The 13,782-nt window shown below is 46.3% G+C and overlaps 1 protein-coding gene across 1 annotated transcript in view; it reads right to left on the bottom strand.

The window, feature by feature from the left end:
* SPAG17 (sperm associated antigen 17) overlaps positions 1–13,782 on the bottom strand; it is a 209,574-nt gene that overhangs the window by 24,174 nt on the left and 171,618 nt on the right. Inside the window, exons 41-45 of the mRNA XM_084757928.1 lie at positions 12,314–12,413; positions 11,457–11,550; positions 8,471–8,842; positions 4,227–4,363; positions 1,579–1,763 (exon numbers count right to left, since the gene is read on the bottom strand). Coding sequence (XP_084614054.1) covers positions 1,579–1,763; positions 4,227–4,363; positions 8,471–8,842; positions 11,457–11,550; positions 12,314–12,413 — 888 coding nt within the window. The remainder of the gene's footprint in view (positions 1–1,578; positions 1,764–4,226; positions 4,364–8,470; positions 8,843–11,456; positions 11,551–12,313; positions 12,414–13,782) is intronic.

Raw genomic sequence — 13,782 nt, 5'->3', positions numbered from 1 at the left:
CTAACTGAGGATCTGAGTTCTGGTCCCAGCACCCCCACTGAGTGTCTTACAAGTTCCTGTAACTCCAATTCACGGACAGTAAGGACATTTTACAAACAAGTCTGGAGGACTTGTGAGGATTGGGGGCAGGCAAACTGTACCATCTACAGGATTCTTGCTCAGTGAGCAGATTCTGGCTGCTCTTCACACACACACACACACACACACACACACACACACACACACACACACACTATTACTTGCATCACTGCAATAATTTTTTGAAATATCCATGTGTCCTATGATATGATGCCATAGTTCTTAAATATGCACAGTACTTTTTGAGTGCTTTTCCTATTGGATACAAACAATTTTGGTTGAGGTCATCACAATTGGTAATTATTTAAGAAATAGTGTGATGGCTAATATTGGTTGTCAGCTTGACATACCTGTGGAGAATTGTGTTCATCAGATTGGCCTGTAGGCAAGTCAGGCAAGTCTATGGGGGTGTTTTTCTTGATATAGGGAGACCTAGCCCACAGTGGGTGTGCCGCCCCTGGGCAGGTGGTTCTGGGTTGTATAAGGAAGCAAGCCAGTAAATAGTGTCCCCCCATGGTGGCTGCTTCATTTCTTGTCTCTAAGTTCTTCACTTGAGTTCCTGCCCTGACCCCCTTTATGATAGAATACAACTGTAAGCAAAAATAAAGTCTTACTCCTTAAGTTGCTTTTGGTCATGGGGTTTATGACGGCAACAGAGAGCAAATCAGGACCTATGGTTTCAAGTCCTGGGGATTAATTATTGAAGTGCTTGTACAAATTATCTGGTTTTGCTTGGACAGAGCCGGAGTTGAGTGAGTGGCTTCTACCGAAGCTTGAATGTATGATGATTTACAGAAGTTCTGGAAGCAGCTGCCATGTTACAGCACATCACTAAAGCCCAGTCAATACTGCCTCATTGAAGAATGAATAGGAAGGATAAAGGGATGAATGATGCGATTATTCAGGATCCAAGATGTTGTTATAGCTTGGTAAATGGCCCTTAATATAGGAAAGAGGAGCATTAGAGGGGCATGGCGGGCACCGGGTGCCCTCGGCTCAGCTGCTGCATGGCGGGCACCGGGTGCCCTCGGCTCACCTGCTGCATGGCGGGCACCGGGTGCCCTCGGCTCACCTGCTGCATGGCGGGCACCGGGTGCCCTCGGCTCACCTGCTGCGTGGTGGGTACCTGGTGCCCTCGGCTCACCTGCTGCATGGCGGGCACCGGTGCCCTCGGCTCACCTGCTGCGTGGCGGGCACCGGGTGCCCTCAGCACACCTGCTGCGTGGCGGGCACCGGGTGCCCTCAGCTCACCTGCTGCGTGGCGGGCACCGGGTGCCCTCTGGGTGCCCTCGGCTCACCTGCTGCGTGGCGGGCACCGGGTGCCCTCTGGGTGCCCTCAGCTCACCTGCTGCGTGGCGGGCACCGGGTGCCCTCTGGGTGCCCTCAGCTCACCTGCTGCGTGGCGGGCACCGGGTGCCCTCAGCTCACCTGCTGCGTGGCGGGCACCGGGTGCCCTCGGCTCAGCTGCTGCGTGGCGGGCACCTGGTGCCCTCGGCTCACCTGCAGAAGTCCACGCCAATGTTCTTGAGCTTCACAATGGTCGCATAGGTTTGTCCTTCTTTAAGCACACCAAACCTCGCTACCGGTGGGAGGAGGTGGAACCCAAAAGGGTGTGCATTCGTGCTGTACATAGCAGCAGATGCGACGGAAGATGTGTTCACTTTTCCCCCAACAGGCTCTTCCACCTTCGTAGAGCAGAGAAATTGATAAAAGTAAGAAGGGGAGGTTGCTGGTTTGTTTGTTTTCTGGTTCTTCATGACAGGGTCTCTCTGTGTAGCCCTGGCTGTCCTGGACTCGCTTGGTAGACCAGGTTGGCCTCAAACTCACAGAGATCAGCCTGCCTCTGCCTCTCAAGTGCTGGGATTACAGGTGTGCACCACTGCTCCCGGCTAAGAGGGGGAGGTTTTGGTTAAAGAAAACCCTGCTGGCATCAGAGAAGAATGACTGGTTGGCTGAGCAAAGTCTTAAAAGACTTATGACCTCGTGCAATCCCTTACAATATCCTTATAAAAATACTTCAGGTTTTGCTTTAAAGAAAGTACAAGTTTAGAGCTGAAAGAGACCTTTTGCTCAAATGTTTAAGTGGAGAAGCCTCAACCTCAGGTCTGTCTGATTCTTAGGTCTGTGTTCCTTCCTCTGGGGCAGAGGCTAGCAAGGGTTGGCTAGCTTCCTGTTCCTGGAGTTTCAGACTCTCGGTGTCTGGAGCGGGGAGGGATGTGCATTTAAAATGTTCTCTGGTGTTGCTAATGCTGCTGCTTAGCTCACCACGCAGTGCTGCCCTCTTCCCTCTGCCTATCACTGACTTCATGCAGACATTAAACTGCAGACTCTCCTGTCACACTACAGACCCAGAGAGTCTGCGTCTCTGACAAACCACCATATAATTCATATGCACTTTTAAGCTTCCGAGCATGATTGCCAGTTACACATGCACGGAGCTCTGATGGTGACCGCCAGCCTGAGCCACAGAAGTCAAGAAAGGAGCATTATTTTCTGACTCGTGAGCACAGGAAGTGTTCCTAACAGAGCTGGTGGGAAAACTTCAACTAAAAGAAGAGAGAGCAAGTTTTAACAGATAGACTGTAATGCTCCGTTTTTAATATGAGGCGCTCTAAGAGATCGCCAGAGCCATGGAGAACAAGAAGGGCAGGGCCTCTTTCTCCCCTTAGCTGGTGGCTGGTGCCTGCTGGTGTCAGAACTGTGAGAGCTGGAAAGTTACAGGTCTGCAACATGACTGAGACCATGAGCAGAAAGGGGGCAGTCTCAACTTTCAAATTATGTATTAGATAAAGCTTTGAATCCTAAGCCAGCAAGGCCGAGGGATCTAGGCACTGTCTTACCAAATCGGCATTCCACCAGCCTTTTTTTTTTTTTTTCCTTTTCTCTCTGCTGGCATTCCAGTATGAGAATTATGTATGGAAAACTGCATTGTTTCCATTAAACTCTTCAATTTATTATTTTATTTCCAACAACATGAGGCCATACTTCGTGCCAGCTGAAGTTCTTCGGACTTTATCCTAAGCGTTGTTAGGCGAAAGGCTTTGGGTTTTTAGGCTCAGGGGTGCAAGCCCTTTGAGGCAGGAGATTATTAGAAGTTATTAACCCCACAGACAGGCAGGCTGACAACACCAAGGTCCAGGGCCACATTGATAGGGAGCCTCAGCTGTAAAATGAGTTTCCTATGACAGTACAGCTGACCTTCTCCAACCTTATTGGTCAGCCACAACCCAGAGGGAAACGTTCGCAAAGACAGCCTGTCTCCCAAGATAATCTGTCTTTCCTAAAGCAGACAGTTCCAGCAGAGACTATAGATCCACAGATAGCCCCACGGCGGCATCAATTCCCTCACTCCCAAGCCCCTCGTGCACCCCTGTAATGGGTCCCCGCTAGCTCTTTCCTTTTCAAGACCCCCTTCGATCCCTGAGGCAGGAGGCTTCCCCTCGCTGTGTGTGCTGACAATCACAGTCCCGTCTGTTGAAGTCACGTTGTGGCTTCTGTCTTTTGTCTCTGGGCTACCTCAGCTATCTAACATGTGTGACAGTGTCGGGGGTGGGGTGGGGTGAGGGGGCACTTCCTCCAGGCTTCAGGGGAAGTGGTTGGAGGAGGAGATTGAAAAGTTGCCTTTTCCTTTGGCCTGGGGCTGGCAGTTCCTAGGGAAAGAATGCTGGGTGACTGACATACAGCCCTTGTGGCTGTCCTTAACTGAGGGTACGCAGGGTGGGGAGGGCAAGCTCCCAGGCAAACAAGTGCCTTTAGTTCTGCAAATACAAAAAACTGTAATTTCAGGAATTACCAACATTAAACCAGAATGGAGGAACTTTGCAGAAAGGTGTAGTCCTGGCTAACAATGAGAAGGAGGTGATCTCCTTAGCCCGTGAGTGATCTCTTTAGCCATCTGAGAGCACCTGAGTGACTCTCCCCAAAGTGACTACTCCTAGGGACCTGCCAGCTGGCTGAAGAAACTCAGAAGCTGATGTGAATCAGCATATGTGTGTGTGTGTGTGTGTGTGTGTGTGTGTGTGTGTGTGTATACATATGTTTGTGTGTGTGTGCTCTTGTGGAGAAATGCTAGGGGCACAGGACTTCCATGAACCTTGCTGCTCTTCAATTACACTGCCTTAAGACACTTGCCCAAGCATCTCTGTTACCTTGACAAGAGGTTGAGACTTGGGCTTGGAGCTCATCAAGTAGTGAGGCAACCTCACTTTCTCTTTTCTTGCTTGTCCAGTAACATCCTGCAGCAGTGACTGGGTTGGAATTTTGATTGGCATAAAGATGTCTGGTTCTGTTAGAGGAAAAGATTAGGTTAGAGCATGTCTACGATGTGTGTGGCATTGCCAGAGCAGAGCAGACAGGGCAGTGCACAGACCGGCCTGGAAACTTCTCTAGTCATTCTTTTAAAATTTTTTAAAAAAAATATTTACTTTTATTATTTTTGAGCATGTATATGTGCCTATATTTGCATGTGTAAGTGTGTGTATGTAAATGTGCTTGTGAGTGTGTGTGTGTGTGTGTGTGTGTGTGTGTGTGTGTACCAGCTGTTGCAGGGGCTGGGTACCAAACGCCACTCCTGTGCAAGAACAAATGCTCTTGGTGGCTGAGGCATCTCTCTAGCTCTGTCCCTAAGTCTTAAAAGGCTTATTCAAAAACATAAAGCCTTCCATCACTTCTCATTTTTCATTTGAATATCTTGCTACAGAGTTCTGCAAACATTGCCTATCTAAAGTGGAAGCTTCTGGTTTCTTTGAAGACTAGGTTGTTTTGCATGTGTTTTGCCGGAAGCTGTCTTGTGAGAGGACACGTGATGCTTTCCTGGGTGCAGACACCTGAGAGGGCATGAGATGGAGGGAAGATACAGAAAGAACCATGGATGATGGGACTTTTTGCATTACTACACCATGGAATGCTTCGTGGGCCTTTGCTGGTCTTCACAGTCTTCGCTACATAGAAACATTCCAGAGAACTGGTGCTACTCTGGCTGATTCTGGCCCCTTCCGCTGAATTGGCACAAGCCTTGCTGTTTCTGCTGGAACATTCCACTGCTATGGATTTGTGTGCTGTTTGGTATTGGCTATTGGATTAGCCTGCTGATATCCTGACAACACCGAGTGCTATTGGCACAAGGAACTATGTATAAACATGCCCATAACTTCTTTTTTTTTATTATTAACATTCTGTCTCCCCTTCCTCTGGATGGTGGGCTAGAAGTGAGGTTGAAGTGTTTAAAGTAAAATAGGTTGTGAAAAATCTAGCCTACATGCAAACACTGCCTATCTCTGTTCCTTACAGTTCCTCTGAGAGATGGAAGGCAGATGCTGTTAGTAAGTTCCCGATGACAAGCTCGCCTTGCACCTTGATGTTCAGGGTCTTTTCCATTAGGTTAGCAAGGTTAGCCAGTGAGACGTCGACTCAGAAGGATTTCCTGGCACTCAGGGGGCACCACCCTAAGAAATTTAGATTCTCTTTTGATCGCTTTAGGTCCAAAACACGGCACAGGAATTATAATGGATTAAAACGGAGGTTTAAATCCTTAGATTGGTAACGTTTTCCTCCCTCAGTCATTTTGAAGGACAGTGCAGAAGTGAATAATCCACAAAGCTGCATCTTTTTATGTTTGCTCCACGTATTCAGGGGACTGAAATAAAAATTGTATTTAAATCATTCTATTTAAAAATCTTATGCTGGGGAGGGGGTGCTGGAGAGATGGCTCGGTGGCTAAGAGCACTCGCTTCTCTTCCTGAGGACCTGAGTTCAGACCCCAGCGTCCATGGTGGAGAGCCCACAACTGCCTATGGTTCCAGCTCCAAGGGCTCAGATACCCTCTTTTCTGCAGACACCTACATACAAGGAGCAGACAACCACATAGATACCTAGATGTGAATGTTCATGCATACAACACACACACACACACACACACACACACACACACACACGCACACACACAAGTTTTGGAGGGGAGATTCAAATCACAAAGCAGGGAAGAGCAGGACAGTGAGCATGCGTGACCTACAAGTGAGTACTACACTCAAAATTAATTCTACACATTTTGCCCTTGTAGAACCATCTAAGTGAGAGCAGGGAGAACAGCAAAAGTACTGGGGCTGCCACGAGGAGTGAGGAGGGGTTGACAGGATGCAGGGATTGTGGTGCTGACAGGGGAGCTTGGAAGGCCTTAAGGGGGCTGAGGGACTGAAGGGGCCCCTTTAGCCTGCATGCTCAGTGTGTTAGCTATTGCTTTTTTCACTTGGGTTTCTATCCCACGGGCATCTGGGGCCATGGCATTCTGGTCTGTGCCCAAGCAGAGCCATTGGGGCTGTTCCTGGCCAATTCTACAAAAGTTAACGAGAACACCACCATTTTGCCTACTGAGTTAGGAGACTGGAAGAGCGGGAGGGAGTCTTTGGCCTCTAGGGTCAGGATCCCTGCCACGTGGAAGTAACCTGCCCTTTGCAGGTGGGAGTAGGACCAAATGAAGACAAAAACAGGACAAGAGGAAGGCAGTAAGAATGTGAAGACAGACAAGCCAGCAGATGTGCATTCATGGAGTACCTAGGAGGCAGGGCAGCCACCTGTGGCACTGGCCCCAAAGCCTCTTCTTTGATTAGTTTTTGAACAGGAGTAAATCCACTCCTCTCCCCTTTTTAATTGGATACAGGAGTCTCATTTAAAACATTGATAAGCCCCAATGAATACAGCAGAAGTATTCGCTCTCTCTCTCTCTCTCTCTCTCTCTCTCTCTCTCTCTCTCTCTCTCCCTCCCTCCCTCTCCGCCCTCCCTCACTCCCCCTCTCCCTGCCTCTTTGCAGATGAGGAAAATTGAAGTTCAGAAGATAAATTGCCAAAGAAGCTACGTCGACTGTCAGGGCTGGAATGTGAGCCCCAATGTTCTCTGGAGTCCACAGGGGACCCTAGACCTGTCTGGGCACCCCTCATCTCAGGGTAGCTTCTGGCAAAATGGGTTCCCAGGTCCCCGGCCAGACAGGCCCTGCTTTTAGTTTGAGTGAGCAGAGTCTCTGGAGGTGGAGCTCAGCAGTTAGTGTGCTGGTGTCTGTGGGCCGCCAGGCTTCACGTAAGCAGCCGTTCTAACAGTTTGATCCACTGGGCACTAGCCATCGGCTCATACTCTTACTCCTAAGAGGCAATGCCGACGAGGAGTCCGCCATGTGCCGTGTGCTGGACCAAGCAGTTCATGAACATTAAGGAAGTCAATGTTCACAACCCTTCTATGTATATAGCAATGTGTGTATCATAATTTCAGAGGAGACAGGAAAACCACAAATTATTTGCCCCACAGGATATTATACAGGTTAACTTTGGGACCACCCTTGATTCTTTTTTTTTTTTTTCTCAAACGCCTATCCAGTTGACCAGGTCTACTCATCTCACTTCAGTGATGTATTTCCAAGTAATTAGCTTCGTGCTGTCTTTCTCTTATGTGTGTACACATTGTGTGTATATGCATACTTCTCTGTATATGTATGAAGTATGTGTGGATGCATGTGCACAGGTGTACAGAGGCTAGAAGGTGATGTTGAGTATCTTCCTCAATTGATTTCCATCTTCATTTTTTAGACAGCAAGCTCCAGGATCTGCCTGTCTCTGTCTCTACAGCTCTGGAATTACAGGAGTGCTCTATTACATGCAGCTCTTTACATACGGGTTTCTGGGTGATTGAAGTCTTTATGCTGCACATCAACCACGAGCCACGCCCTCAGCCCACTTTCCATCATTCTCACACTCGCCGGGTTAATCAAGCTTTTTGATAATTCTTACTTGAATGATTTACATCACTTCCTGCGGCCCCTACCTTTTCCTACTTCTTCCTTCCCTCATCACAAGCTCTGACCATCACGAGGAGTACCAGTATCTTTTACATCTTTGTGTGTTCCTTCTCTTTGGGATACACAGTCTTTCTACATTGTCCATAGCGACCTCAACTTCTCATGTAGGTGTAATTATTCCTTTTTAAAAATTATGTGTGTATGAGTGTTTTGCCTGCATTTATGTCTGTGTACTACCTTGTGCCCAAGGGAGTCAGAAGCAGGTATCGATACCTTGGAACTGGAGTTAGAGATGGTTAGAAGCCCCGTGTGGGTGCTTAGAATAGAACCCAAGTATTCTAGAAGGGTAGCCAATGCCACCTCCTCTCCCCCACACCCAAGTGATCCCTTAACTAGATAAATTATGTGGTGCTGGGGAGGACAGTCAGTCCAGGAAGCACTTGCTGCACATGAGGACCTGAGCTTGGGTCCTCAGCATCCATGTAAAATGCTGGCCATGGCAGCAGGTGCCTGAAATCCCAGTGCTGGACACAAGAGATGGGAGGATGCTGCATTCTTACTAGATAATGCATTTAGTTTGAACGGTGAGACAAAGCAAAGGATGGCCTTACCTTCAGTAGGAGGTCTGGTAGCATTTTCAATTGGGCTAGCAGACCCCTTGGTAGATTTTAGTAAATTTTCAACTTGGTTGTGGCTAACAGACTTCTTGGTAGATCTTTTAGATTTTTCGATTTGGCTTTGGCCAGCAAATTCCTTGGTAGGTTTGGTTACAGTTTCAGTTTGATTTTGACTATTAGACTCCTTGGTAGGTTTTGTTACAATTTCAATATGGTAATGCTTAGAAGACTTCTTGGGAGATTTGGGTGTATGTTCAGTTCTGATTTGGCCAGGAGATTCCTTGATATTTTCATCAAGTTCCTGTTTTGGAATGGGAGGAGGTGTAGTTGAGGCTTCTTGTTCTTTAACGGAAGTCAGTGTAGAATCTAAAATCCCAGAGCAAAAAAATATGAGTCACGTTATGGCCAATGACACAGAGACAACTGATACTGAACAATGAGTTTCTCAATGAATGAGGCGCTTCCCTGTTATCCTTCCAAAGACAACACATGAGCGCATCATTGGGAGACTCCTCATAGTATGATTTGTGCCTGCCATTAACAATCAAAGCAGCTTTAAGGGCTGGCCAGATCTTGTGGGCACGAAGAGCAGATGGAGATATCACCACCCTCTGTTACCCAGAGGCTGGGCAATCGATCTCCCTCTGCCTGTACCTACTAGACAACAATAATCGCCAACATATTCATTACTGTGAAAACGGAGTGCTTCGCTAGACTGTGTATCTTCATAGGGGAGGGAATAAGGGGAAAATGAGAGGGAGGGAAGAATGGGAGGATACAAGGGATGGGATAACCATTGAGATGTAACAAGAATAAATTAATAAAAAACATACAAAAGAAATGCATAAGGCTAAAAAAAAAAAAGAAGAAAGAAAGAAATAGGTACAGCCTGGTGATGTTGATGCATACATACCTCTAACCCCAGCACTCAGGGGACAGAGGTAGGCAGGTCTCTGTGAGTTCGAGGCCAGCCTGGTCCTCAGAGAGAGTTCCAAGATAGCCAGGGCCCCACAGAGAAAGCATATCTCAAAAAAAAAAAAAAAAAAAAAAAAAAAAAAAAAGAAAGAAAGAAAGAAAAAGAAAAAGAAAGAAGGAAGGAAGGAAGGAAAAAGGAAAAAAGAGATACAATATTAGACATACGTATGATTGGGGAGGCAAATAGATTTCAGTTTGTGCATGTATAAAGCCTAGATGAGCAGTTAGCTACAGTTATTTAGGGACTGTCCTGAAAGCCTGTTATTCTTTCAAGAAGTGAGCGGGGGTTACTCTTGTTTCTCTAGGGTGTGGCAAGCTTGACAACATAGCCTTGGCTGTCCTGGACTCACTTTGGAGACCAGGCTGGCCTCGAACTCACAGCGATCCACCTGCCTCTGCCTCCCAAGTGCTGGCATTAAAGGCATGTGCCACCACGCCCAGCACAAGGAAATCTTGAAACCTGCAGGCAAATGAATGGAACTAGAAAAGTTCCTGAATGACATAACCCAGACTCAGAAGACATGCATGGCATATACTCATTCATAAGCGGATATTAGTCACTTAACCACCCTACAATACAGAGACTGATACACCAATGAAGGACCATGTGTGATGTGGACCTTGACCCTCTGCTCAGATGGAGTAGATAGGCAGCACAGTCTCCTTGTGGGTCCTACAATATGGGCAGCAGGGACTACTTCTGCCCCCAATGTTGATTATTCCCTCTGGTGGGGTGGCCTTCTCAGACCACAGAGGAAGAGTACACAGGAAGTACAGATGTGGGACTTGCTAGGCTGAGGTCAGTGGTTAGGGGAGGAGGGCTCCCCTTTCTGAGAACTAGGGGAGGGAGGGTGAGGGTATGAGGCAGGGAGGGAGGGAGGGATCAGGAGGTAACGAAGGAAGGAGCTGCAATCAGGATGTAAAGCGAACAAATTAAAATTAAAAGAAATTTAAAAAAAAGAATCATTAACTCAGGATGCCTGATCTCTCCACAGCACAATCGCAGGTGATTTTTCTAGCCCCGAGCTTTGCTTTGCAAGCCCTGTTAAAAAGTATGTGCTGTTTCTGGCCATACACATGCTAGGTGGATGAACTGCAGGTATGACACTAAGTAGTGGAAACTTCTTCGTTCTGGGTCTTTTCACTATTCTATTTACTAAGAAGAAGGGTGAAATTCCATTTCCTTGTCAACGCTCTCAGCATGCATCTGCTGAGAGTACGAGACATTCTCTTTCGTATCCATGTTCCATCATTATCCCTAAGAAATGAGCAACTTCACAGAGCCCTCTGACACACAAGCCTCTAATAAAACCTGTGCATTTTCCCCTTTTGGTCTGTTACATGATGTTTTTATGTCATACTGCCCCTTTTGAATGACAGCAGTTCACCAATTGTTTGGTTTCATGATACTGACTCTTGAGTGTGTGTATGGTGCTGGGGACTAAACCCCAGGTCACATGTCTGTCCATCAAGGGCTCTGTGACTGAACAGCACACCATCCTGACACTGGCTTGTTTGAAGAGGCCAAGCCAGTTGTACTGTACAATGACTACTGACTGGTACTCATTTGTCAACTATGTCCTTATGGTTAGATTCAGACCACGGATTTGTATGGCGGATTTGAATTCTGTATGGTGACTATGTACATTGCACTCTGCAGGAAGGCACCCAATGAGAGGAAGTCTTCTTACCTTTCATAAAAATTTAATTAATAAGCATGTGAGTTATTTGAGACCATGTGGATTCCCTGTTACCTCATTGGTACTTTGGTTAGTTAGATCTTCCAAATGCTTTTAGGCACAAGTAATGAATGTGAAATTCAATTTACATCTTGCTCTTCTTATATAACTCTGACTGACATATCTGTAGTATAAAGATAACAGCACGTTCTCTCACCAGCCGTCACTGAGGCGACAGGTGTAAGAACCAGCTGCATCCTAAGAGGCATTGGGCGTGGCTCAGTTCCCTTCAGGTGACAGGCAGGGGACCCATATTAACATCCTACCTGAATGAAGATCTGAAACAGCTGCTTCGGTTGAAGTGTCATCTTTCTTTGTGAAAGGAGGCAGGTTTTTGGAAAGCTTCTCCAGATAATTGAACTTAAAGGAAAACCCACAAGACTTGACTTCAGATGCATGCTTATTTTATGTAACTGTCACAAATAGGTTAGTTAAGGTGGTGTGAAATGGTCACAAGGGCCGGAAGATGAAGTTGAAGACTAAAATTCTATAAGAGACAAATTGAACTCTAGTCTTCGTTAACTAGTCATGGCTTTTGGAATTGCCTTGGGTTAATAATGATATGCTGAATTTTCAAGAACTTCAGGGCAGTGTAGACGTATGACAGGGTTTACTTTGCTTTGAGGTTTCAGTGAGGGGCAGCCAGGGACAGTAAGGGGACAGTGAGGGGCAGTGAGGGGACAGTGAGGGGACAGTGAGGGGCAGGCTGCTGTGTGGATCAGGGCCTTAGGAATGACACACATGGGAGCAGGGAATGTCCAGTCTGTGGGCTTCGGAGAACCCACAGTAAGTTAATGGTGTTTTAGCAATGGATGGCTGGGGAAAAGCTAATGAGAGAAAAATCTTCATATCAGAGTTGTTAGCAGTTGATTAATCAACATTAGAGGAAGAGAAAGAATGACTAATGGTCACCTGCAAGGGGGAGAAGGGAGGGACAGTCACATGAGTATAGTGGGTGGTGTCCCTATCATGTGCTTGTGCAAACACAGACTTGAAGTAGGAGAGTTATTTGGTCAGATTGTCACAGTAGCTGAACACAAAGTATCAGGAGAGGGGACTCACGTGCTAACACGTCATGCGTTATTGTATAAAGATTAAATCGTGATGAATTACAGTTAGTTACCTGCGACTTAAATAGTGGGTTCAACTCAGACATGAAATAAGGTGTCACTTCTTTTGTCTTTATATGCTTTAGGTAATTTTGTGTTTGCTCGATAGTTTCCCTGGTTCACAATTCCACAATGATATGAAAAAGAGGACACAGAAAATACATTGGAAAATTGTTCGCTTGTGCTTTAGCCCCAAACCCCTCTGGAAACCATTGCAGCCACTGATGGTAAAGCTGACAAGAGAAAACTCCCTGGATGGGGTTTTTTCCCCTCCCCCCTTTGGGATAGGGTCTCACTATTTAGTGTCAGCTGGCCTGGAATTGACTTTGTACATCAACTTAGGCCTGACTGCACAGAGACATATGTGTCTCCGCCTTCCTAATCCTGGGATTTAGAGGTGTGCTCCACCCGTATTCTTTTTTTTTTTTAAAGGTTTTATGATCACATTTTTCTGAACTCAAAACAACCTTCCTTGGAACATTGCTTTCTTTGTTACATTTCTGTATAAAAGTCCACTGAAACCGAAGTAACATTGCAATCTGCCCTGTTCTCTGTCTTCTTTTTTTTTAAATTATTAATTTATTCTTGTTACATCTCAATGGTTATCCCCTCCCTTGTATCCTCCCATTCTTCCCTCCCTCCCATTTTCCCCTTACTCCCCTCCCCTATGACTGTTCCTGAGGGGGATTACCTCCCCCTCTATATGTTCATAGGGTATCAAGTCTCCTCTTGGTAACCTGCTGCCCTTCCTCTGAGTGCCACCAGGTCTCCCCCTCCAGGGGACATGGTCAAAGGTGAGGCACCAGAGTATGTGAGAAAGTAATATCCCACTCTCCACTCTACTGTGGAGAGTGTTCTGTCCATTGTCTAGATCTGGGTAGGGGTTTAAGGTTTACCACCTGTATTGTCCTTGGCTGGTGCCTTAATTTGAGCGGGACCCCTGTGCCCAAATCTGCCTATCATAATGTTCTACTTGTAGGCTTCTAGGACCCTCTGGGTCCTTCTACTTTGCCTTTCTCCCATGATTCTCTCATCTAGAATCCCACTAGAATGTCCTCTCCTCTGTCTCAGTTTCCTGGTAAGTGAAGGCTTCGTGGGACATGCCCCTTGGGCTAATATGCAGATATAAGTGAGTATATACCATTTGAGTCTTTCTGCTTCTGGGTTAACTCACTTATTATGATCATTTCTAGCTCAATCCATTTATCCACAAATTTCGGGAATTCCTTGTTTTTAATAGCTGAATAGTATTCCATAGTGTATATGTACCACAGTTTCTTTATCCATTCTTCTATTGAGAGACACTTCGGCTGTTTCCATGTTCTGGCTATTATGAATAAAGCTGCTATGAACATGGTTGAGCAAATCTATGTGTAAAAAAATGCAACTGGACCCATATTTGTCACCTTGTACAAAACTCAAATCCAAGTGGATTAAAGACCTCAACATAAAACCAGAGACACTAAGTCACTTAGAAGAAAAA

Source organism: Acomys minous (assembly GCF_964271855.1).
Source record: "Acomys minous genome assembly, chromosome: 14".
Taxonomy (NCBI): domain Eukaryota; kingdom Metazoa; phylum Chordata; class Mammalia; order Rodentia; family Muridae; genus Acomys; species Acomys minous.
Note: the sequence above shows the minus strand (reverse complement) of the source record. Positions and strands in the feature narration are given on the sequence as shown.